Genomic DNA, 26022 nt, shown 5'->3' with positions numbered 1-26022 from the left:
AAGACCTGCTTTAAAAAGTTATTAGCCAAAGAAATACTACTACTCTAATCTAATAAAGCTTACTGCTTTACCATTCAAAAAGCAAGTGAGGCATCATTTCTCCAAGCAGTTTTTTACACCTAAATTGCCAGCTACCTCTTCATTTCCTAAAGCCTTAACACCTTAAGACCCTATCTCAAACCATAACAGAAGTGTCCTAACATTCCTCATGGCTTTACTGATACTGTCTTCACTTTCAGTTTCTGATTCCAAACATAATAACATCTATCTGAAAGCATACATGGTAAAGGAGCTCAGATACACAGTTTTATATTCATCTTTTAGAGAATTCAAAAATCAGTGCTGTGAAAAAATGTTTTAGAACAGAGACCTAAGACTGGAAATTTACCATTACAATAAAAAGAAAATCATGTCCATTTTGTAAAGTGAGAATTGCAGGGAAGAGGACAGCAAAATTAGACAAATAGGGAGTAGAGGACACACACTGAAGTAGAGATAGTAGAAAGCAAGAGGTAGGAACATGTTCCATCACATGGTAAAAGTAATACATCTTTTTCTTTCTTTTTTTTTTTTTTTTGAGACAGAGTTTTGCTCTTGTCACCCAGGCTGGAGTGCAATGGCACAATCTCGGCTCACTGTAATCTCCGCCTCCCAGGTTCAAGTGATTTTCCTGCCTCAGCCTTCCGAGCAGCTGGAATTATAGGCACCTGCTACCACACCTAGCTAATTTTTGAACTTTTAGTAGAGACCAGGTTTCACCATGTTGGCCAGGCTGGTCTCGAACTCCTGACCTCAGGTGACACACCAGCCTCAGCCTCCCAAAGTGCTGAGATTAAAGGTGAGCCACCGCACCCAGCTGATACATATTTTGAAGGTGGAAAAGGGTCAGAAGAAAAATGACTTGACTATACATAATGCCTCCCAGAGAACAAACATAACCACAAAAAGAGCACTGAAATATATACTAACACCTGTGATATAGCTGGAAAGCTCAAAAACTAAAGTAAGTGGCGCAGAGAAATAATCATCAGTTTAAAGGATCAGAGAAGGGGCCGCAGAGGCAGAGGCAGGAACTACATTTCAACTCTACTCCTTCTTCTCAAATAAAAAAGAGCTGTTCTTTTCCTGACCACTCATGAAGTTTTACTGTTATTGTTACTGTTTTTTGAGACGTAGTCTCGCTCTTTTGCCAGGCTGGAGTGCAGTGGCACAATCTCGGCTCACTGCAACCTCTGCCTCCCAGGTTCAAGTGATTCTCCTGCCTCAGCCTCCCAAGTAGCTGGGACTACAGGCACATGTCACCACGCCCAGCTAATTTTTGTATTTTTAGTAGATATGGGGTTTCACCATGCTGTTCAGGATGGTCTCGATCTTCTAACCTCGTGATCCGCCCACCTCAGCCTCCCAAAGTGCTGGGATTACAGGTGTGAGCCACTGCTCCCAGCCCACTCATCAAGTTTTTATACCATATGTATAAAAAAGAGAATGTGAGGTCTTGGCTTTCCAAAATGAAAATAGCAGATTAAAGGTATACAGCATACCAGTAAAGATAATTATCCAACCAGTAATTTATTCAGAGACTTATGGTAAGAAAATATCATAGAACGTTAGTTTATATAAAGATATAAAAATGTATGTGCATGCATATTTAAACTACTATACAAAATCAAGAATACCTGTAAAAACCGTCAGTAGCAAGACCACTGTTTTGCCTCTAGAGGGCGAACCTGGTCTTCTGAAAACTTCTAGACAAGGGAAGTTACTTTCAGACTTTACCAAAAAAAACAAAGGAGCTAAAATTTAAGATGTCACAATAGCAGAGGTTCCCAACCTTTCTTGGTCAATGCCTTTAGTGTCTCTAATCTTTTTCACAGTAACTCTTAAGCCAAAAGAAATACCTAATGATTCTGCTTAATAAGTAGCTATGTCGAAACAATTTAATAAGGATGTGTATCTTAACATTTAGTAACCACTAAAAAAAAAAATACACATAAATTGAAAAAAGAAATATGTTTTCTTTCATTCTTTTTCTTTTTCTTTTTTTTTTTTTTTTTTTTGAGATGGAGTCTTGCTCTGGTGCAGTGGCATGATCTTGGCTCTGCAACCTCCACCTTCCAGGTTCAAGTGAGTCTCCTGTCTCACCCCCTGAGGAGCTGGGACTATAAGCATGCACCACCATACCTGGTTAATTTTTTGTATTTTTGGTAGAGACAGGGTTTCACCATGTTGGCCAGGCTGCTCTTGAACTCCTGACCTCAAGTGATTCGCCCACTTCTGCCTTCCAAAGTTCTGGGATTATAGGCATGAGCCTCATTCTTAAATAACCACAATTAATTACCAATTTGGGCATGTGTGGCTTTGTGCATTGGATACAATTTCTCAAACCTTAAAAGCAGATTAGACATCACCCTCATTTCCACTCCCACGCTGACTTTTGTACAGTATCTGGCAACCTCAGAAAAAACAGATTCACAAAGATATGATGTCACACAAAAGTATGTAGTAGCACTTAATGTTGGAACTGTGCACTGCTTCAAATTAACAGTCTGCACCATGTCCAACTGATGTGGAATATCACTGAGTTTGCCTGAAAAAATTTAAATATCCCACAGTACCCCACTGTGTTAAGTGCAGCACACCAGAGTGTCTGAGCACATGGTTTGGGGATCACAGCACACAGTTTTAAGTACCAATAGATAAACTATTCACTATTTTAATCACTTGTGAAGAAAATTAACTATAAGCCAGGTGTGGTGGCACATACCTGTAGTCCCAGCTTCTCAGGAAGCTGAGGCAGGAGCATCATCATTTAAGCCCAAGAGTTTGAGTGCAGCCTGGGCGACATAGCAATACCAAGTCTCTTGAAAAAAGAAATTAAGTTAGTTCACAGGCAGAGGAGGAGGCACATAGTCTAGCTACATAGTTCAGGCAAATCCTTCAAAAGGGAAAAGGAGGGGCTGCTTAGAAAGACGGCTCTCTCAGCAACTTCCGTTTGTCTTATGCTTCTCTCAGGGACAAACACGCAGTCATCTAGTGCCGTGCATGTACATTCTATGGGGGTGAACACCTTGGTTCTGTTTAAACAGCTAGTGCTTTTGACAGCTGTGCCAGGAAGGGTTAGGACCAACTACAAAATAATCTAGGTTCTAAAAACATAGTGTTTCCCTAACTTTCTGTTTTTCCTGAGGAAAAAAATAAATCTTTTATTCAAATGCAAAAAGAAGAAAAAAAAACTACAATAATGCTTTTAAAGATCTAAAATTTTTTTCTCATATTACTTGGAAAACAGTTTTTCTTCTGAGCAATAAAAGGAACACTATTAAATCCTTAAAGGAAGGTATCTTTTCCAATTTGAATGATGATTATTGCCTTCATGTGATTGTCTTTATAAATGCTAGCTGTGTTAAATCTGGTAAACTGCAATTTGGAAGGATAAAAATAGGAAATGTATCATATGTCATCTTCTGAGCAATAACTTCTCTGAACTTTAAAGCACTGCAGATTTGATCCAGTCTCACTGCTTTCCTTTCTCACTAATCTAGTACTGAAGAGCCAAAGTTCTGAAGTCAAATAAGATCAGAAAGTCTTAAGAACGCAAGAATACAGATGTTAATAGAGATATCAGAAGAAATAGCTTCCAAATTACTAGAAACAGATTGTGTACCAACTTTTCTCATTTACAAAGTCCTTGGTTTAGAGAGGACACCAGAAAAGTGACAAAGGAAAGAGTTCAACCTCATAATCTACTCAGTTTTTGGTTTTTAATATTTCATCAGTTCACAACAACCAATATTCAGAACAACTGTGCCACTGGCAAATGCTACCAACTTCAACTGGAAGTCAAACAGTATGTGGTGAGAGTGATTAGCTAAGTTTTTAAAAAAATCTATTCAAGGAATAACTGGCTTAAAAAAAAGTCAATGTTCTATTCCTTTGAAGAATTTTCACAATTACAAAAGATAACAGGAAATATGTGATCTGTTTTCCTAAAAAATTTAGCAGGTCCTTATAAATACTTATAATCCCAAAAGTCCATATCTAGAAAAATAAGAATAAAAATAGAATATGGTTAGTTATCAAAAAAAAAGAAGAAGAAGAATGCTTAAAAAGCTAGGATAAACTACATGGCTGTGTCTGTACTTACCTGCTGAATGATTCTGGATGTTTTCTGAAGATTCTCTCTAGGAGGGACTTTACCAAATAATTTCCAACCAGGAGCACTATGGACAACTGATTTGAGTTCTTTTGTCCTTTTTGGAAAAAGGTTTCTGAAACACAGAAAAGTTACATGAATTGTGTTTTTTTAACCAGAGAGCTATTTAACAGTAATTTTATAATAAGTTTGTTCCCAAGGCAAAAACAAAAATACTTTTAAATAAAACTATTTCTACTACTTACACCACTATTACTTAGAATAATAAGGCTCAATTAAGAATATGTGGCTTAATACCTAATGAATGCAGGGCTTAAAACCTAGATGACGGGTTGACAGGTACAGAAAACCACCATGGCACATGTATACCTATGTAACAAACCTGCACATTCTGCACATGTGTCCCAGAACTTAAAATAAAATAAAGGCTATCTGGCTTATATAGAGGTATTAGAAGAATCATCAACAGAAATAATAAAAAGATAAACAAATTGGAAGGAAAACGACAGCCATAAATAAGACGTAAACATTTGTCCAAATCAGCTACAAAGTATACTAGAATTGACTGTACATGTGCTTAACAATAACAGCCAAAATTCTGAAAACAAAAACATTTAAAAGAAACTATATAACAGTTAAAGGATTAAGTAATACAATATTTGGATAAATATTATTTACAGTAATAATTTGTTATTTATTATAAAATTATAACTAATCCCCTATTGCTATAATATATACATTTAACCTGTTTTTCCTAGGCCAGCTATGTACAAGAAAGCTTATTACAAAAGAATCAATATATAACCAAGGAAGAAAGTATCTCTCACTGAAAAATCTAAAAAAAAAAAAAAAAAAAAAAAAAAAAAAAAAACCAGGCCAGGTGCAGTGGCTTACACCTGTAATCCCAGCACTTTGGGAGGCAGAGGCGGGCAGATCATGAGGTCAGCAGTTCAAGACTAGCCTGGCCAACATGGTGAAACCCCGTCTCTACTAAAAATACAAAAATTAGCCGGGCGTGGTGGTGGGCGCCTGTAATCCCAGCTACTCGGGAAGCTGAGGCAGAAGAATCGCTTGAACCCTGGAGGCGGAGGTTGCAGTGAGCTGAGACCACCTCATTGCACTCTGCGTCAATAAGCACCCTGCAGAGGTATTAAGGATTTTACCCATTATCTCCATGTCCTAACCAACCAAATTAAGTACCTATTTTTTTATGTAAGCAGGGATGATACTCAAAATATGTACCCATCAAAACAACATGACCAGGGCCCACGAACCAATTAGAAAGGTACTGATGAATTCAACTCAATATAAACCCTTTGCATAAGCTATAAATGAACAGTAAGAAAATTTCTAATTCACACAAACAATTAATTACAAACAGTTCCAAATTGGTTGAAGTCCCAAATAATTAGATTTATCTATACTCAAAATGCCGTATCAATATATATTAACAGTGCAGATTAGTGATAATAGAAAATAACTTTTTAACAAAAAATGTTAAGGGACGCCTACAAAAGAATGCAGGATAATCAATAAAGAAAAGAAATTGCCAGGCATAGTGGCTCATGCCTGTAATCCCAACACTGGCAGGCCAAAGCAAAAGGATCACTTGAGCCGAGGAGTTTGAGAACAGCCTAGGCAATGTAGTGAGACCCTGTCTCTACAAAAAATAAAAATAAAAATAAATAGCCAGGATGGTGGTGCACACCTTGTAGTCCCTGCTACTTGGGAGGCTGAGGTGGGACAATCACTTGGGCCCAGGAGTTAAGGATGCAGTGAGCTGTGATACTGCCACTGTACTGCAGCCTGGGCAACAGACCAAGACTCTGCCTCCAAAAAAAAAAAAAAAAAGAAATAAAAAGAAAAGAAACACTCTTATTTCCTCAGGTGTATAACAGAAATAAACATATGACACTAGAATAATTGCTACTTTAAGATACTCTGGAGGTTTCACCTCAGAGACCATGTATAGTAACTTAATTCTCTACTTCATAAGATCACGAAATAGCTGAAAGTTTTCAATAATGAATATGCTGAGGACTAGGAATACTTCTAAGAAAAAAAGTTCAAGCGTCAAAGGATGGTCTATTAATTTAAACAATGTTTGATACATTGTGTACCACTTATCAAGAAAACACTTTGTAGCTGATTTAAATAAATGTTTACATCTTATTTATGGCTATCATTTTCCTTCCAATTTGTTTATCTTTTTATTATTTCTGTTGATGATTCTTCTTATACCTTTTAACTCCAAATTCACCTTTATGCTCTGGGACAACAGAAAAAATTCCTTTAATCATTTCTCCTTTAAAACAAACATGAAATTGTTAAGCTTTCTGGGTAGAGGGCACCAAAGGGACACTGAAGGAGAAAGGGGCTCTCCTGTGGTTTCCAGCTGCTGCAGAGTGGATCAGGGGTAGAGGTGTGAGGACATCCAGTAAAACTCTGCTTAGCTAGATGCCCAGACTGCAGCCCCTCAGCAAACTTGCAGCCTTGCTGAACCTGCACCCTCAACCTGGAGATGGCGTCCGTGCAGCCTGCTCAACATAAAAACTGACTCCACCAAAGGCTTCTTGCCAGCATCAGTGTGCTAATTTCCTCTGCAAGCCCCACACAGGCCAGACAGTTCTCATCAAGTCATACTCCCTCTACAATTCCTATGTGACCTGCCTGCACCCTAAAGGTTTCCTATCTACCCACACTAATAAACATGGGAAAAAATCTTTGTCACTATGGTTTAAGAAAAGAATTCTTGGATATGACACCAAAAGCATGATCTATAAAATAAAAAGTTGATGAACTGGGCTTCATTAAATTTAAAACATTTGAACTTCAAAAGACATCATGGATGCAAAATGACAGAATAGGAAGATCTAGGGGTCAGTCTCCCCACCAAAGTAAAAGTTGAGCTAGAAAGAGTAACTGGAGCGGGGCACGGTGGCTCACATCTGTAATCTTAGCACTTTGGGAGGCCGAGGTGGGTGGATCACCTGAAGTCAGGAGTTCGAGACCAGCCTGGGCAACATGGTGAAACCCTGTCTCTAGTAAAAATACAAAAAATTAGCCGGGCATGGTGGTGCACACCTGTAATCCCAGCTACTCAGGAGGCTGAGGCAGGAGAATTGCTTGAACCCAGGAGGCGGAGGTTGCAGTGAGCTGAGATGGTGCCACAGTACTCCAGCCTGGGAGACAGAGCAAGACTCTGTCTCAAAAAAGCTAAGAGTTTAAAAAAAGACTAAGAGTAAATGGAATCAAGTACTTTAGTAGAATTCTAGGAACTGACCAAACCCTTTTAACAACCAGGGGAGTGCTTGATGAAGGAAGAGGCTACTGATCTTTCATAAGTATGAATAAGCAGCATACATAAACCAATTACCCTCCCCTATTCCTCAGAACCACCACCACCACACCCACCACCTCTTGTGGCAGTGGGGATAGCAGCCCATGTTCCCAGAGTTGCTAACTGGTGCCAGGAGGGACAGTGGGGATCATGTCCTTCAAAATTTAGGGTTGTACATTTTGGTTGGTCTGGCCCTGAGGGAGTGATACAGGCATGCATCAGTTTCAATACTCTCCACAGCAGTGGGTTTCACTGTAGGTATTTATCAGAACACTAAAGAAGGTAAAACCTTTTTTGTCTCCTTTTCTGGAGCCAGATATCTAAGAAAATCTTTGTCAGGTCACCAGCTAACCACAGAGACAACAGAACAAAAACTGGTGACCATACACAATATGGAATACATACTTTGCGAAAATAGCTCATAAAGTCACAAACAGGTGGCTTCAGCCCTCGACAAGCAAAAAACAGCAATCATTGAGGAGTGGGAGAAACAGATTTATAGAGTTACCATACTATAATAATCAGAGTATCCAGCTGTCAACAACAAAAAATTACAAAACATACAAAGAAACAGGAAAGTATGGCCCATAAACCTAGAAATAGGAATTGGACAAAAATCACCCCTGAGGTAGCCCAAAGTAATTACCAAAGACATTAAACCAATTTCATTAAAAAAAAAAAAAAACAACTCTAGGAGATTGAAAAAAAAAAAAAAAACCATGGACAAAGAACTAAAGGAAATAAAGGGAATAAAGGGGGAAAATGAACAAAATCAGAATTCCAGTAAAGGCAGAAATTATAATAAGCAACAAAACAAATTCTGGAGCTGAAAAACAACTAAAATTAAAAATTCACCAGATGTATTCAACAGCAAATTTGAGCAGGCAGAAGAAAGAACTGGCAAATGTGAAGATAAGAAATTTGGAACTTTCCACTCTCAGTAGTAGAAAGAAAAAAGAATTAAGAAAAAGGAACAGAGCCTGAGGGGCCTGTGAGACATTACTAAGTGTACCAACTATGTACCATAAAAGACCTAGAAGAAGGGAAAGACAAAGAGGCAGAAAAAATACTTGAAGAAATAACCCACTTTGAGAGGCCAAGGAGGGTGGATCACAAGGTCAGGAGATCAAGACCATCCTGGCTAACATGGTGAAACCCCCGTCTCTACTAAAAAATACAAAAAATTAGCCAGGCGAGGTTGCGGGTGCGTGCAGTCCCAGCTACTCCAGAGGCTAAGGCAGGAGAATGGCATGAACCCAGGAGGCGGAGCTTGCAGTAAGCCAAGATCAGGCTCTGTACTCCAGCCTGGGCAACAGAGCAACACTCTGTCTCAAAAGAAAAAAGAAATAACCAAAAACTTCCCAAATCTGAGGAAAGACATAATCTACACATCCAAGAAACTCAACAAAATTTAAGCAGAATAAACTCAAGGGGGTTCACAATGAGATACATTATAGTCAAACAGCTGAAATTCAAAGACAAAGAGAATTTTGAAAAGTGAGAGGTACCATCAAAACCAGGGGTCCTCAATAAGATTAACAGCTTATTTCTCTTCAGAAACCATGCAGGCCAGAAGTAAGATTACATATTTAAAGGTCAGAAAGGGGGAAAAAAAATTGTCCACCAAAAATTCCATATCCAACACAACTATCCTTCAAGAGTGAAGGAGAGGCCAGGCACAATGGCTCAAGCCTGTAATCCCAGCACTTTGGGAGGCCGAGGCGGGTGGATCACGAGGTCAAGAGATCAAGACCATCCTGGCCAACATGGTGAAACCCCGTCTCTACTAAAAATACAAAAATTAGCCGGGCATGGTGGTGCGTGCCTGTAGTACCAGCTACATGGGAGGCTGAGGCAGGAGAATCGCTTGAACCCGGGAGGAGGCAGAGGTTGCAGTGAGGCAAGATCACGTCACTTCACTCCAGCCTGGATGACAGAGTGAGACTCCGTCTCAAAAAAACAAAAGAAAAGTTGTGTAAATAGATAATGGTGATGGTTGTACAGCACCGTAAATGTACTTAATGTTACTGAATTGCACAATTGTATGCTTAAAAATGGGTGAAATGTTAAGTTTTATACTATGTAAACGTTACAATTTTTAAAAATATGTTATTAAGAAAATTAAAAGATAAGCTACAGATTGAGAGAAAATATTTGCACCACGTATGTCTGAGTAAAGACTCCTTTTTCTTTTTTTGAGATAGAGTCTCGCTCTGTCACCCAGGCTGGAGCGCAGTGGCGCGGTCTCGGCTCACTGCAAGCTCCGCCTCCCAGGTTCATGCCATTCTCCTGCCTCAGCTTCCCCAGTAGCTGGGACTACAAGGCGCCCGCCACCACGCCCAGCTAATTTTTTGTATTTTTAGTAGAGACAGGGTTTCACCGTGTTAGCCAGGATGGTCTCAATCTCCTGATCTCATGATCCACCCAACTTGGCCTCCCAAGTGCTGGGATTACAGATGTGAGCCACCACACCGGGCCTGAGGAAATACTTTTAACCAAACAATATAAAGAACTCTTACAGATCAATAATAGGAAGTGCTAAAAACAAATAAGATAAAGGTTTTAAACAGAGATTTTATCAAAAATGATATATTAAAAGCTAATAAGCTACCTAAAAAGATACTTAGTATCATTAGTCATCGGGGAACTACAAACCAAAATCACAATGAGATATCACTTTACACCCTCGAAGCCAGCTATAATAAAAAACACAGACAATAAGAAGTGTGGAGAAGTTAGAACTCTCTTACATTGACAGTGGAAATGTCAAAGTATGCAGCCATTTTGGAAAACAATTTGGTGGCCTTTAAAAAGTTAAACGTAAAAACCTAGCATTCCATCCATAGTTATCCACCCAAGAGGAATGAAAACATAGGTCCACACAAAGACTTGCACAAGAATGTTAACCATAGCATTATTCATAATAGCCAAAATGTGAAGACACCCCCAAATGCCCATCAATTACTAAATTTATAAACAAAATGTAATACATCCATGCAATGGAATACTATTCAGCAATAAAAAGGAATGAAAAGAACTGATATATGCTACACATCTGGATGAACATACAACTAAATGCAATAAGCCCAATATGTAAGACCTCATCTTGTATAATTCTATTCATCTGAATTGTCCAGAAAAGGTAAATCTACAATAGAGATAGAAAGTAGAAGAGTGGTTGCCTGGGGTTGGTTTAGGAATGGAGATTGACTACAAATGGGCACAAAGGATTTCACTAGTGTGACAGAAATGATCTAAAAATAGATTGTGATGATGGCTGCACAACTCTATGAATTTACTAACAATCATTAAACTATACACTTAAAGTGAATGAATTTTATGGTATGTAAATTATATCTCAACAAAGAGACAGAGTGCAAAAGCCTGCAACAGTAAAGATCAACAATGCCAAAAGAGCAAAAATTTAAAAGACAAGAAATACCAGAAACAACTATTTTTTGCCAATAATTTAGAACACTTTGACAAAACAGGCAGATTTATAGAAAAATATAACTTGCCCACAGACCCAAAACTATATTAAAAACTAAAATGGTTATAATTTTCCCCATAAAAAATCAGACATAGAGATTTTACATGAAAGCTGTATTGTGTATCAATTTTATATAAACCATTTTAAAGAATAAAAGAGCAAAAAAACTAATCAAATTTGGAAGGTCAATATGAACTCAATAGCAAACCAGATGAGAACAGCTTATGACTATAAAATTACATACCAATATACAATATAACCCATGAACGTAGAAGCAAAAATCCTAAACAAAGTATTAGCAAACTAAATATAATCTTGTATAAGGTAGATAAAGACATCATAACTAGGTTGAGTTTGCCTCAGAAATGCAAAAGTAGGCCAGGCGCGGTGGCTCACGCCTGTAATCCCAGCACTTTGGGAGGCTGAGGTGGGCAGATCACTTGAGGTCAGGAGTTCAAAACCAGCCTGGCCAACATGGTGAAACCCCTGTCTCTACTAAAAATACAAAAATTAGCTGGACATTGTGGCAAGCACCTGTAATTCCAGCTACTTGGGAGGCTGAGACACAGAATCGCTTGAACCCAGGAGGCAGAGGTTGCAGTGAGCCAAGATTGTGCCACCACTGCACTCCAGCCTGGGCAACAGAGTGAGACTCCATCTCAAAAGAAAAAAAAAGAAAAAGAAAAAGAAATGCAAAAGCAGTCAAACATTACAAGATCTTAAATGCAATTCAATAATTCAATACATTAACGGAATAAAAGAAAAACTACATGGTCATCTCAATAAAAGCAGAAAAAAGGATGGTAAAATTAAATACTTCATTCATGATAAAACTGTTAAAGCACTCCAGCCAGGGCAACAGGAGTGAAACCCTATCTCAAAAAAAAAAAAAAAAGTTATTCTTGATAAAATGCTAGAAACATATTCTTTTGAAATCAGGAACAAGACAAGAATGCTACTATTTCTATTTCTCCCTTCCAAGTACTAACCAGGCCTGACACTGTTTAGCTTCCAAGATCAGGTGAGATCGGGCGTATGCAGGATGGTATGGCTATAGACTACAATCCCTATTCTATTCAGCATTGTATTTAAGGTATTACCTAGTGTAATAAGGTAAGAAAGAGAAAAGGGAGAAGGACTGGAAATGGAGAAGCAAGTCATTATTCACTGATAACATAAAAAGGTCTGCATTTTTAAAGTAAAAAATCTACTATCAAATTATTAGAAATAGTTTTTAGTAAGTGGTTGGCTTTAAGATTTTTTTCCGGCCGGGTGCGGTGGCTCACACCTGTAATCCCAGCACTTTGGGAGTCCGAGGCAAGTGGATCATGAGGTCAGGAGATCGAGACCACCCTGGCTAATATGGTGAAACCCCGTCTCTACTAAAAATACAAAAAAAAAATTAGCCAGGCGTGGTGGTGGGCACCTTGTAGTCCCAGCTACTCGGGAGGCTGAGGCAGAAAATGGCGTGAATCCAGGATGTGGAGCTTGCAGTGAGCCGAGATCACACCACTGCACTCCAGCCTGGGTGACAGAGCGAGACTCGCCTCAAAAAAAAAAAAAAAAAAAAAAAAAAATTTCTTTTTTTTAAAAAAGCAAGTTTGAGTTTGTATCATCATTGACAGCTGGAAATTTTTTAAAATCTAAAGAGATATAATAGCAAGAAAATACAAGGTATCTGAGAAGAAATCTAGCCAAAGTTTTATAAAAATTTATAGAGAGAATGAAATGATACAATATTATTGAACTACATTAAAGAAAACCCAATTAAATAGAAAGATAGTTCACGTTTATAGAAAGGAAAACACTATCATAAAAATATCAATTCTCTCCAAACTTATCTATCAATTTCATCCAATTGCCATCAGAAATACAACAACATTTTTTAGGAACCTGAAGGGAACTCAAAAATTTATATTAAAGAATAAAGGACCTGGGCGGGCACAGTGGTTCACGCCTGTAATCCCAGCACTTTAGGAGGCTGAGGTAGGTGGATCACGACATGAAGAGATGGAGACCATCATGGCCTGTTACATGGTGAAACCCTATCCCTACTAAAAACACAAAAATTAGCTGGCCATGGTGGTGCGCACCCATAGTCACAGCTACTTGGGAGGCTGAGGCAGGAGAATCGCTTGATTGCTTGAACCCGGGAGGCAGAGGTGTGGTGAGCCAAGATCGTGTCACTGCACTCCAGCTAGCAACAAAGTGAGACTCCATCTCAAAAAAAAAAAAAGAGAGAGCGAGAATAAAGGACCCAAGATAAGACATTTTCAAGAAGAAAAAAGGCAAGGCTGAGTTGCCCTAACAGATATCCAAATTTGCCATAACATTATAGTTTTTAACAAAATATGATATTGACCCAGGGATAAAGAAATTAATCACTGGAGAAAGAATAAACAACTCAGAAACATACCCAAGCATAAATGGAAACACAGGTGGCACTGCAGATCCATGAGGAAAGATTGTGTAATAAATAGTATTGGGACCTCCGGCTATCAATGTGAAAGAAAATAAAACTGGATTCCTACCACATACCACAGTCAGTTCCCAATGTATTAAACAGTTATGTATGAAAGGCAAACTTTTGAAAGCTTTAGAAAGAAACACAGGAGAATTTTTCTTCTAATCTCACAGAGAAAAATCTAAAAATCAGGCCCCAAAGCATTAATTTTTAAAACTTGATAAAATCACCAGCATAAAATTAACAACTTCTGCCCAAACAGCACTATAAACAAAGTAAAAAGACATAAATTTAGAGGATAAGTTCCATACACATAAATGACAAAAAATTAGTACACAGAAAATACAAAGAACTCTATTAACCACTTTCATAAAAGATAATCCAATAAAAAAGAGATAAAAGGTATTGCAGAAAGAGGGAAAACAAATGGCAAATGAGATCTATCATACAATATTTAGCCTCATTAGTAATAAGGGAGCTCACAAACTAAAAACAGAGTAACATTTGTAATGTACTGACCACTGTATATAAAATCTAAGCAAAACCTAAGAAACCTGATAATACCAAGTTTAGAAAAGGAAGAACACTGTTAGAAATTTACATGATACAGATTTGTTTTGATATTTACATGATAAAAATACAGTTGTTTCTAGCTCATAAAGTTGAACAGCTGCATACCCTACCGTCTAACAATTAGACTTCTAGTCACATATCCTAAGTAAAGTCCTGGACATGTACACTTGGAATACATCTATAACAACATTCAGGACAACATTGTACAAGAGAGCAAAAACCTACTCAAAATCCAAAAATCCACTGACAGAAGAATAGAAAATTCTAATTGTGGTATATTTGCAAAAGTAATATTATTCCTCCATGAAAAGCAACCAAAGCTAATCCATCACCATGAATGAAACTTGAAAAAACAATGTTGAGTCCTATGATCTGAATGTGTTTCCCAAAATTCATCTGTTGGAAACTTAATCTCCAATGCAACAGTATTTGGAGGTCAGGCCTAATGGGAGGTGTTTAGGTCATGACGGTTTCACTCTCAGAATGGTTCAATGACACAATAAAAAGAACTCGACCTCTCAGGCTCAAACAGTCCTCTTGCCTCAGCCTCCTGAGTAGCTGGGACCACAGGCACACACCACCACACCCAGCTAATTTATTAAATCTTTTGTAGAGCCGAGGTCTCACTATATTTCCCAGTCTGGTCCTGAACTCCTGAGTTCAAGTAATCTTCCCGCCTCGGCATCCCAAAGGCTGGGATTACAGGTGTGAACCACTGCATCCAGCCCCAAAATATTAGTTTTTATTACATCATGTAATCCTAATGCCCCAATCACGACTCCCTAGTAACTGGATAGCCCTAACTAAAATGGTTAAAAGATTTTCTTTTCTTTTGTTTTTTTTTTTTAAATGGAGTTTCGCTCTGTCCTACAGACTTGAGTGCAGTGGCACAATCTCGGCTCACTGCAACCTCCACCTCCCGGGTTCAAGCGATTCTCCTGCCTCAGCCTCCTGAGTAACTGGGATTACAGGCACGCACCACCACATCTGGCTAATTTTTGTATTTTTAGTATTTTTAGTAGAGGCAGGAGTTCATCATGTTGGTCAGGCTGGTCTTGAACTCCTGACCTCAAGTGATCTGCCTGCCTTGGTCTCCCAAAGTGCTGGGATTACAGGCGTGAGCCACCACACCCGGCCAATTTTCATATTTTTAACCCATAGCTGAGGAGCTATCAATGTATCCTCTTCCTGCACTGCATTGGGCATCACCTTCTGCCACAAAGCTTAGGTACACTTACTTGAGTCAAAGTAGATAAACATTTCAGACTTCAAGTACCCTTCTTAGGGTCAATTCACATTTATATATAAATCTGTCTCAATTACACTGTGGTAGTCACTGGGTCAGAAACCATACCAACAATAAGCACTTGGGGAAAAAAATTTACAGTGAACAAACTTTATTGGGTTTTTTTTTACAGTTATTATCAACTCCAATCACTGACCAGACTGCAAGAACACGTAGGTAGTTCTCACGAGGGGGAAAAAAACAGCATTCCATTATTTATATTAGAAATGCAGAGTTACATGTATAAATAATTAAAGCAAAGAAACCATAAAATAGAAGGGCTTAAATTAAGCATATCTTTTAACTCAGTGAAGCACAGCTTCAAATAATGTGACCTGGCTAAGAAAACACACATAGCGGCACATGGAGAAAACCACAAATCTAAGACAAAGTTATACCAAAGGAAAGTAATAACTACAGATCAAAAAATTCTTCATGTACAGAATTCTATAAGGAGCCTTGGGGGTATTTATGTCTCTATAGCTTTACCTACAATTAGATATTGTAATCATTACCAAACATATTCTCATATGAAAAACTAGAGGCTAAGCATATAAATATTGTCTATCAGATCTCTAAAAGTTACAGAATTTTTAAAAATCACACCTAAAATGCTAAATATTCATAAATCTTTGATTAGAGACTGTTAAAAATTATCTTGCATTGGCCAGGTGTGGTGACTCATGCCTGTAATTCCAGTACTTTGGGAGGCTGAGGCAGGTGGATCACCTGTGGTCAGCAGTTTGAGACCAGCCTGGCCAACATGGCGAAACCCTATCTCTACTAAAACTAAAAAAATTAGCCAGGTGTGGTGGCGGGCACCTGTAATCCCAGCTCCTCGGGAGGCTGAGGCAGGAGAATCGCTTGAACCCAGGAGGGTTTCTGAGACGAAGTCTTGCTCTGTTGCCGAGGCTGGAGCGGCACAATCTTGGCTCACTACAACCTCCACCTCCCGGGTTCAAGCGATTCTCCTGCCTCAGCCTCCCAAATAGCTGGGACTATAGGCGCACACCACCATCCATGGCTAATTTTTGTATTTTTAGTAAAGACAGGGTTTTACCATGTTGGCCAGACTAGTCTTGAACTCCTGACCTCAGGTGATCCACCCATGTCAGTCTCCCAAAGTGCTGGGATTACAGGCATGAACTACCACACCCGGCCACTTATAAGGACATTTTGGACTTCCAAATTTAACTCCAAGAAATACTAACCTCTTAAATCAAATAACGGTAGGTCTTTCAGTGGATGTGGTTTTTGTAGAATCTTGCTATGATCAGCACAGATTAATAGGAAAAAAAAAATAACCTCCAAAATAAAAAAGACTGGTTCTAATTATGTATTATAGTCCTGACAACACAGTAAGTTCAGAATGAAGTTTAAATTCTTGTTAAATCATAAATAAAAAACAAGCCAAAGCCAAATAACTTAAATGTATGCATCCAGGAAACATTGGTTACTACGAGAAATTTCCATAAAAGAAATATGAGCCCACAGGTATCCAATTGCTAAGAAAGGCTATCAGATATTGTTCCACATTAATTTCTTATGCCAGTAAGAAATTTTGGATTGGGTTTTCAGGTTATTCCCTGCCACAAACACTATTTATAACATAATACAGCAAAACGGCATATACCTGCAATGAAAAGTAATTTTAAAATATTATTACAAATACTGTATATGGAATTGTGTTAAAACATTACAGATTTAATAAGCTTCACTGGTCAGCCCAGGAAGAGAATCACTACTTTATTAAATCTTAAGGGGAAAAAAACAATGAAAAGGTACATAAATAGGCCAAAAATATGTCATCTTTTCATGCCCCATCCCTTGTCTCCCGATCTACTGTGAGCCTGAAAAGCTGATGTCTCAATGGAGATAAATGTGAGACCACATTCCTCTCTATCACCTTTTCAAATGAAAGACAGAAACAGACCGACAGACAGACACACACACACATTCACTCTCTCTCTCTTCCCTTTCTCCCAACCCCCAAAATATTAAAATTTCTTAAATATAAATCAACACTAAAGGCTTCTTAGCAAAACAAACCAGATGTGTTCAAGCACACCCACATAAAAGATAAAACAATTCTTTCAGGATTCCAGAGACTAGTGTCTGACTATATGAATGACATCTATAGGGCACTTTTGGGTAAGGGGTCACTCGTGATGTTATTCGTGTCGAAGGGAGGGGAAGCAGAAAGGAACATTCCTAGCTTCTCTCTGTCCCCTTATTCATCTCCACCTGAGAGACTAAATTTTGGCAGCAGACACTGCTGCCTAATAGTAGAGAAGATACTCTGTTCTGCTCTCCTGTTAGGAGGCCAAGTTACCTCTGTACCTCTCTGCTCCCCATCCCCACAGGAAATACCTGCTGTGTTAATGTTTTTGCTGAGTAAATTTAATACAAGTGAAATATTAGGAGGCCCACTGCAGTCACACAACAAACCCACATCTTTTGATCCACAATGTATCTGTATTGAGACTGGTATTTTGAGGTACATTTGTTTTCCTATCTTTTTTCTATTGATTCCAAACTTGAGTGGGTTGATAAAAGGTGTTACCTATTAGGCCTCCCCAAGCCCCAAGTTTTTATAAAATGAAAAGTACCTTATTGCTTCAGGTATGGTAGAAATATTAAGAACAACTATGTGTTTTCAAATTGTTTTATTTATTTATTTATTTATTTATTAAAGTCTTGCTCTATCACCCAGGCTGGAGTACAATGGTACAATCTTGGCTCACTGCAAACTCCACCTCCTGGGTTCAAGTGATTCTCATGCCTTAGCCTCCCAAGCAGCTGGGATTACAGGTGCATGCCACCACACTCAGCTAATTTTTGTATTTCTAGTAGAGACAGGGTTTCTCCATGTTGGCCAGGCTGGTCTCGAACACCTGACCTCAAGTGATCTGACCACCTCAGCATCCAAAGTGCTGGGATTACAGGAGTAAGCCACCACACCCAGCCTTCAAATTGTTTTCTTTCTTCATTCTGTGATATATCTTGTAGTACACGTAGAGAATAGGGAATGGTAGTGTTAATCCGCCTTTCCCCCTTTAAATTAATCTTCCACCCCAATCAACACTATATAAATATAAATACTATGTTCACATACACGCCCATCTATACACACACAGACACAAACACACCATCTTCCATTCTCTCTACTAATTTGTGTCCAGTCTTTTCAGCAAAAAGGAATTGAGCAAATCAGTTGCCCCAGTTAGGAAATAGCGTCAACTGAGAAACAGCAGTCTAATGTTTCTTCATTGTTGAAAACACATAGTTGAAAAAGAAAAGAGGCGCACTAAGAAAAGGCTAATGTGGGGATTAGAAAAGAGGGGGAAAGGCCTACTAATACAACCATTTCTCTGCCTTCTCCCTTAGTGGCTTTTATAATAAAGGTTGGGTAAATGACTCTAGTTTATTATTACATGTTAACATTTGCTTCACATATCTGTATATTTTCCTAAGATTTCATTTCTTTTATCACACACACAAAAAAGCTACATATGACCTAAGAGTCATATGCCTACCATACCTTATCAAGAGTCATTTGCCTACCATATCTTATCAAAGGCTAAAGCTCACTAAAAAGGGGCAAAACTTATTGATATCATGCAAATTCTCTACTAATGCATTTTTAAATAACAGAATGTACAGTGCTTGGATCTTTAAGAATTGGCAAATCCATTTACTTATATGAGACAAAGCAATGTAAATCCCATAGTTTCTCAGACTGTGGACTTTGACACTATAGAAAATTGTGACTACCTAATCCTGAATCTTCTTACTGCCAACAATAATGTGGGCTCTAGCCTCCCAAAAAAGTAATTAATTTTGCTTAACATTTACATCAATTCGACTATTTTAACCTTTTAGACTCATTAGATAAATTCTAATCATCACTTCAATAGACTTGTATATTAAAAGGGGATTCAACACTGGGCGCAGTGGCACACACATGTTAGTATTGGCTACTCAGGTGGCTGAAGAGGGAGGATTGCTTGAGCCCTAGAGTTCAAGGCCAGACTGGACAACATAGCAAGACCCCATCTATTTTTTTAAAATTGGGGTGGCGGGGATAGAATACTTTTCGGCTGGGTGCAGTGGTTCACACCTGTAATCCCAGCACTTTGAGAGGCCAAGGCAGGCAGATATCTTAAGTCCAAGAGTTTAAGACCAGCCTAGGCAACATGGCAAAACCCCATCTCTACAAACAAAATGCAAAAATTAGGCAGGCGTGGTGGCAGGCACCTGAAGCCCCAGCTACTTGGCAGGCTGAAGCAGGAGGATCACTTGAGCCCAGGAAGTTAAGGCTGGAATAAGGCAAGGTCGTACCACTGCACTCTAGCCTGAGTGACAGAGCAAGAACCTGTCTCAAAAAAAAAAAAAAAAAAAAAAGGTGGAGGGGACTCAATAGAAAGAGTAAAATCAGTTTTAAAAATTAGAAATCAACGGAGGGGAAGTTGGACGGCTGAAAACATAAAAACTTCCTGGACTTTAATTTCCCCAAAGAATAAAAAGCCATAAAGAAAACATTATCTAGTGACCATGGAATGCCACAAATGACTACATAATTAATTCAAAGAAGTATAACTACTGTCTCTTTGGTAACCAAACTCAGTACTCGGGTTACCCTTGAGTATTCTGGATTAAAGATCTGGCACAAAGATTACCTACATTCTTTACAAGCCTCAATCATTTTTAACTTGGAAAAAACTTTCAGCTGACTATATGCAAAAAAAGTAGGTTTTTTTGCCAGATAACTTAGGCTTTTTTAATTCCAAGAATTTTCTTTTTCAAGCTGTTTCTGGATCTTGTCTTTGTTGTTATTACAAATCCTAAAAATTAAAAAAAATAGAGAATTTTTATTCAATAAACATTACTTAACTAACTAGATATTTTCTGAGATCAGAGCTATCAAAAAGGGAAATTCAACATCACTCACTCTGTCAAAACAACAGAAATTACAAGGCTGAAAATAAGGCTACAATTTTTTAGATAATAAATAATATTTTAGAGCTTCTAGGGACCTTAGAAAATATCCATAACATTGGAGAGTGTCCAGAGAAAAAGAAAATATAAAATTAAATTAAAAAAAAAAAAAAGACTATCCAGGTCAGAGGTTCTTCATCAAGAGTCAATTGCTGGGCATGGTAGCTGGGCATGGTGGCTCACGCCTATAATGCCAGCACTTTGAGAGGCCAAGGCGGGAGGATCACTTGCATCTAGGAGTTCAAGACCAGTCTGGGCAACATAGTGAGACTCCGTCTCTACAAAAAAAACCAGCCAGGCATAGTGGCATGCGTCTGTAGTCCCAGCTACTCAGAAGGCTGAAGTGGGAGGATCACGTGAGCCTAGGAAGTCAAGGCTGTAGTGAGCCTGATGGCACCACAGCACTCCAGCCTGGACAACAGTGAGATTTTTGTCTCAAAAAAAAAGTCAATGAACCTACACAAATGGGCTAGAGGTTGTCTATAAGTGTTCTCAAATTGTGTGCACAATCCAGTAATGAGGTCAGGTAAGAAAAAAATATTGTATGCACAATTTTAAGTAGATGATTTGCTTACATGCCAGGCATGGTGGCTCACACCTGTAATTCCAGCACTTCAGGAGGCTGAAGCAGGTGGATCACTTTAGCTCAGGAACTGGAGATTACCCTGTGTAACATGGCAAAACCTCATTTCCACAAAAAGTATAAAAATTAGCCAGGCATGGTGGCGTGTGTCTATAGTCCCAGTTACTCGGGAGGTTGAGGTAGGAGGCTCACTTGAGCCCAGGAGGTTGAGGTGGCAGCACGTTGTGATTGCGCCACTGTACTCCAGCTTGGGAAACACAGTTGGACCCTGTCTTAAATAAGTAAATAAATAAAAGGAAGTTCCAAACATTTTTCTTGGCCAGCTTTCATCAAATTCTCCTAGGATTCAATACACCACCCTACCACTTCCAAGACAGACTGATGACCCCACAGAATACTTGCCAAGGTCACGCTATTAAGTGTTTGAAACAGGTCTTTCTTTCATAGTTGCTTTTCTTTCTGATCACATTCATCTTGTTCATGTCCTCCATACAAGAATCAAGATGTAAGAGCTTCACAACTAATCCCTAATCTTCTCCATCCTACACATTGCCAAAATGCCTTCATTTTAAACAATTCAAATACATAAATTATTTTCTTATCCTTCCAGAATACAGCCCAAGTGTATTCATGTTAGCAAGTCACCTTATGATATGTCTTATTTCTTAAGGTAAATAAATTTCAGGCAATGCCTTACTGATAGAGATCTTTTTCTTTTTTTCTTTCCTATTTTTTTATGTGTGTGTGTGTGTGAGAGAGAGACAGAGTCTCACTTTGTCACCCAGGCTGGAGTGCAATGGCACAATCTTGACTCACTGCAACCTCCGCCTCCCAGGTACAAGTGATTCTCCTGCCTCAGCCTCCTAAGTAGCTGGAATTACAGGCATGCACCACCACACCCGGCTAATTTTTGTATTTTTAGTAGAAACAGGGTTTCGCCATGTTGACCAGGCTACCTCCAACTCCTGGCCTCAAGTGATCCACCCGCCTCAGCCTCCCAAAGTGCTGGGATTACAGGTGTGAGCCAACGCGCCCGATCTTTTTCTTCTTTTGCAACAGGAGAGAACAAAATAGAATGCATTTAGGGATAAAAGAAAAAAGTAATTATAAAAAGCTTTGCTTTTGTGTTGCATACTTATTACACCATGTACGAAATGTTTTATAAAGAAAGTCTCTGTTGCTTTAGGACCAATGGTAGTATCTAAGATATTCAAAGGGAAGTTAGAAACCACCAGAAGAAAAGAGGAAGGATATAGGAAAGAACTTTCAGGACAAGCACACAAGCGGTAATAAGCAACAACATCAGCAGAACATGGGCAAAATATTTCAGTCACCAGCAGGTAAGATACCTTTTAACATAGGAGAAAGTTGGGAAACACAGCTAAGATGACTGATGAGGAATGATAAATAAAACTAACCATATGTGTAAATACCTTTCCATTTACGCCTATCGTATAAATACAACAGAAACTAACAGTGTTTTTGTTTACAGTAAGAGTGAAATACCTTCATGTGTATTTAATCTTCATAATAGGTACAGGGTTTCTTTTGGGGATGACAGAAATGTTCTAAAATTGATTAGGGTGATAGTTGCACAACTCTATGAATGTGCTGAAAACTACCAATTGTACACTTTAAAGGGGCAAGTTGTATGGTATTTTAATTATGTCTCAATAATGCTGTTAAAATATTTAAATAAAAAAAATCAGGCCAGGCACGGTGGCTCACGCCTGTAATCCCAGCACTTTGGGAGGCCGACGTGAGTGGATCACGAGATCAGGAGATCAAGACCATCCTGGTTAACACGGTGAAATCCCGTCTCTAGTAAAAAAATACAAAGAAAAAAATTAGCCAGGCGTGGTGGCGGGCGCCTGTAGTCCCAGCTACTTGGGAGGCTGAGGCAGGAGAATGGCGAACCCGAGAGGCAGAGCTTGCAGCGAGCCAAGACAGCGCCACTGCACTCCAGCCTGGGCAAAAGAGCCAGACTCCGTCTCAAAAAAAAAAAAATCAGGCCAGCCATGGTGGCTCACGCCTGTAATCCCAGCACTTTGGAAGGCCAAGACGGGTGGATCAAGAGGTTAGGAGTTCAAGGTCAGCCTGCCCAAGATGGTGAAACTCTGTCTCTATTAAAAATGCAAAAAATTAGCTGGGTGTGGTGGCAAGCACCTGTAGTCCTAGCTACTCGGGAGGCTGAGGCAGAGAATTGCTTGAACCTGGGAGGCAGAGGTTGCAGTGAGCCGAGATCGTGCCACTGCACTCCAGCCTGGGCAACAGAGCGAGACTCCATCTAAAAAAAATCAAATCTGACAATCTGTAAAAGGTAAAACAACAAGACCAAGTGGGGTTTATCTTGGGAATACATGGCTCATTCAACACTTGAAAGTCATCAATGGGCCGGGCGCAGTGACTCAAGCCTGTAATCCCAGCACTTTGGGAGGCCGAGACGGGCGGATCACGAGGTCGGGAGATCGAGACCATCCTGGCTAACACGGTGAAACCCCGTCTCTACTAAAAAAAATACAAAAAACCAGCCGGGCGAGGTGGCGGGCATCTGTAGTCCCAGCTACTCGGGAGGCTGAGGCAGGAGAATGGCGTAAACCTGGGAGGCGGAGCTTGCAGTGAGCTGAGATCCGGCCACTGCACTCCAGCCTGGGCGACAGAGCGCGACTCCATCTCAAAAAAAAAAAAAAAAAGAAAAGAAAGTCATCAATGTATCAAATTATATTCACAGTCTAAATGAGAAAAACCCACACGATTACATCAATGGACACAGAAAAGTCATTTGGCAATATTAATACCATAAAAAATCCAAAGAAAACTATGAATAAAAGGGAAATTCTTTAGCTTAATTAAAGGCATCTACCAAAACAGAAAAATAAAAAATAATTTTAAAAACCCTACAGGTAACATCATGCTTAATGATGGTGAAACATTAAATGTTTCCCCTGAGAATGGAAACCAGATAATGATGTCCACTTTTGCCATTCCCTTTCAAAATCATGCTGAAAGTCCTAGCCAGTGCAATAAGACAAGAAAAATTAAGTTAAAAATCTCAAATAGTAGAAAGGAAAAAATAAAATGTTCTCTTATTTGCAGACAACATGACTGTCTACAGTCGCCTCATAGAATCTACAAAAAAGTTCCTAGTAAGTTAAGTAAGTTTAGCAGGATTACAAGATAAAAGGCAAGCACACAAAAATCAATCATATTTCTATGAATTAGTAATGAATAGTTAGAAACTGAAATTTTTAAGAAGTATAATTTATAATAGTGCCAAAAAATTAAATATTTAGTTATAAATTTAACAAAATATGATAGGATGTGTATGCTGAAAATGTCAAAACACTGATGAAGGAAATAAAAAATGACCCAAATAAATGGCTAGACATACTGTGCTCAAGAATTGAAAGATTCAACATCATAAAGATGTCAATGCTCCCCAAGTTAATTAACAAGAATTATCTGTAAATAAAAACAAGTTGATTCTAAAATCAAAATGGAAAGGCAAAGGAAATAAAATAGCCAAAACAATTTTGCAAATTTAATCAGCTGCCTTCTGCATTAAAATGCGAGCTCTTACTACTTGGTTGAGTTGCAGAACAAAAAAAAAATGTGAGTTCTATGATGTCTCCACTGCATTAGAGTGTGAGCTCCAAATTTATCATTGTAACTTCAGTGCTGTGACTTCACAGAAGGAATGAAAGTCAGCTAATTTCAGAGAAATTAATTGAACAGGATACATGTAACCTTCACAATGCCCTGCACTCACTGAATATTTTCTTTTTTAAACTGACATAGAACAAAACTGACCATTTTTCTTGTGGTGTATAGTTCTACAAGTTTTATCACATGTATAGATTTGTGTAACTACTATCACAATCGAAGCATAGAACACTCCCAATTCAGGTATAGAACACTTCCATCACCTCCCCCCAAAAAAAAAACTCCCTCATTTTGCACCCACTGAAGTACAGAGAAAACAAACAAAAAACTCCTTCATGCTATCTCTTTATAGTCACACCCCCTCCTACCCTGGAAATGAACTTGAAGATGGACTTGCAAACCAGAGTTAGTGCCAGAGGAGTAAGTTTTGTTTGCCCCATGCAGTGATTCCCTATAATTTTATGTTGCCTTGGCATCAGTTTTTAAATATCAGTTTAACTTTCTCATACTAGAAGCAGGGCTCAGTCATCCTTGACAGTTTCCAGTTCTACACCTCTTCCCAGTTCCTCAAGGTGGACCTCCTATTGATCACCTCCCTATGGGACAGCTGAATACAACCTACTTAACTGGCCCCACTGACTGCCAAACCCTGCATGGATTGTGCAGACATGCCACAGTGACCTTCTAAAAGTCTTACCAGTTTACTTTAAACCCATTAATCAGAATTCTCCCTACAGGAAATCTGCTTAGATACGCCCTGGATGCCAATAAAAGCTTTGGCCCATGGGCCCCCTCTACCCTTCCCAGCACTGACCCATCTCCACGTGGCCTTCAGGCATGCCATGTACTCCCAGGGCCTGTAATGAAATCCTCATTCCATTTTGTGTCTCTTTCTGTTGCTGAAGTGCTATTCTTTATTTTCAAAGAATTTAAAACACTCCATCTCATGCTCCCTGAGCTAGTATCACAGCACAGTGTTTCAATTTATGTTTGCATCACTGGTTTCAACAGAAAGGCCTTATTCTAGCTCCTTCTTTTGTTGGAATATAGTTGGTGCTCAAATACGCTTACTGAATGAAGGGAGAATTCAGACAAACACAGATTGGAGAGAGGAAGAAAATGACAGATAAGCCATTACAACTAGAAAACACTACTAAGTATAAGCAGAAAAGAACAGACTATTTCATTTCCTTGTCCCCAAATCCTCAATAACTCCCTACTATTTATGGAAGAGTTTTAATTATTTACCCTCGCATTAAAAGCTCTCCACAATGGGGACACAAATTATCTTTACAATATTATTTCCTACTACTCTCTTTCTACAACTAGAAAAAATATACAGTGTCCTTCGGCATCTGTGGGGGACTGATTCCAGGACTTCCCTCAGATACCAAAATTCTCGGATGTTCAAGTCCCTTATATAAACTGGTGCACTATTTACATATAACCGATACACATCTTCTTGTATACTTT

General features: G+C 38.8%; 1 protein-coding gene across 6 annotated transcripts in view; it reads right to left on the bottom strand.

Annotated features, from left to right (window-relative positions):
- The window catches only part of TBC1D12 (TBC1 domain family member 12), a 147430-nt gene that overhangs the window by 98692 nt on the left and 22716 nt on the right, over nucleotides 1-26022 (bottom strand). For 5 of the 6 annotated variants that reach the window (XR_012417979.1, XM_074002235.1, XM_045361221.3 and 2 more), the window contains exon 2: nucleotides 4145-4268. Coding sequence is in view for 3 of the 6 variants with exons in the window: in XM_045361221.3 (XP_045217156.1) it covers nucleotides 4145-4268 (124 nt within the window). In the remaining 3 variants the exon portion in view is untranslated. Of the gene's footprint in view, nucleotides 1-2764; nucleotides 2861-4144; nucleotides 4269-26022 lie in introns of those variants that run through there. The other variant, XM_065521160.2, reaches the window with a different exon arrangement.

This window comes from Macaca fascicularis, chromosome 9 (assembly GCF_037993035.2).
Source record: "Macaca fascicularis isolate 582-1 chromosome 9, T2T-MFA8v1.1".
Taxonomy (NCBI): domain Eukaryota; kingdom Metazoa; phylum Chordata; class Mammalia; order Primates; family Cercopithecidae; genus Macaca; species Macaca fascicularis.
Note: the sequence above shows the minus strand (reverse complement) of the source record. Positions and strands in the feature narration are given on the sequence as shown.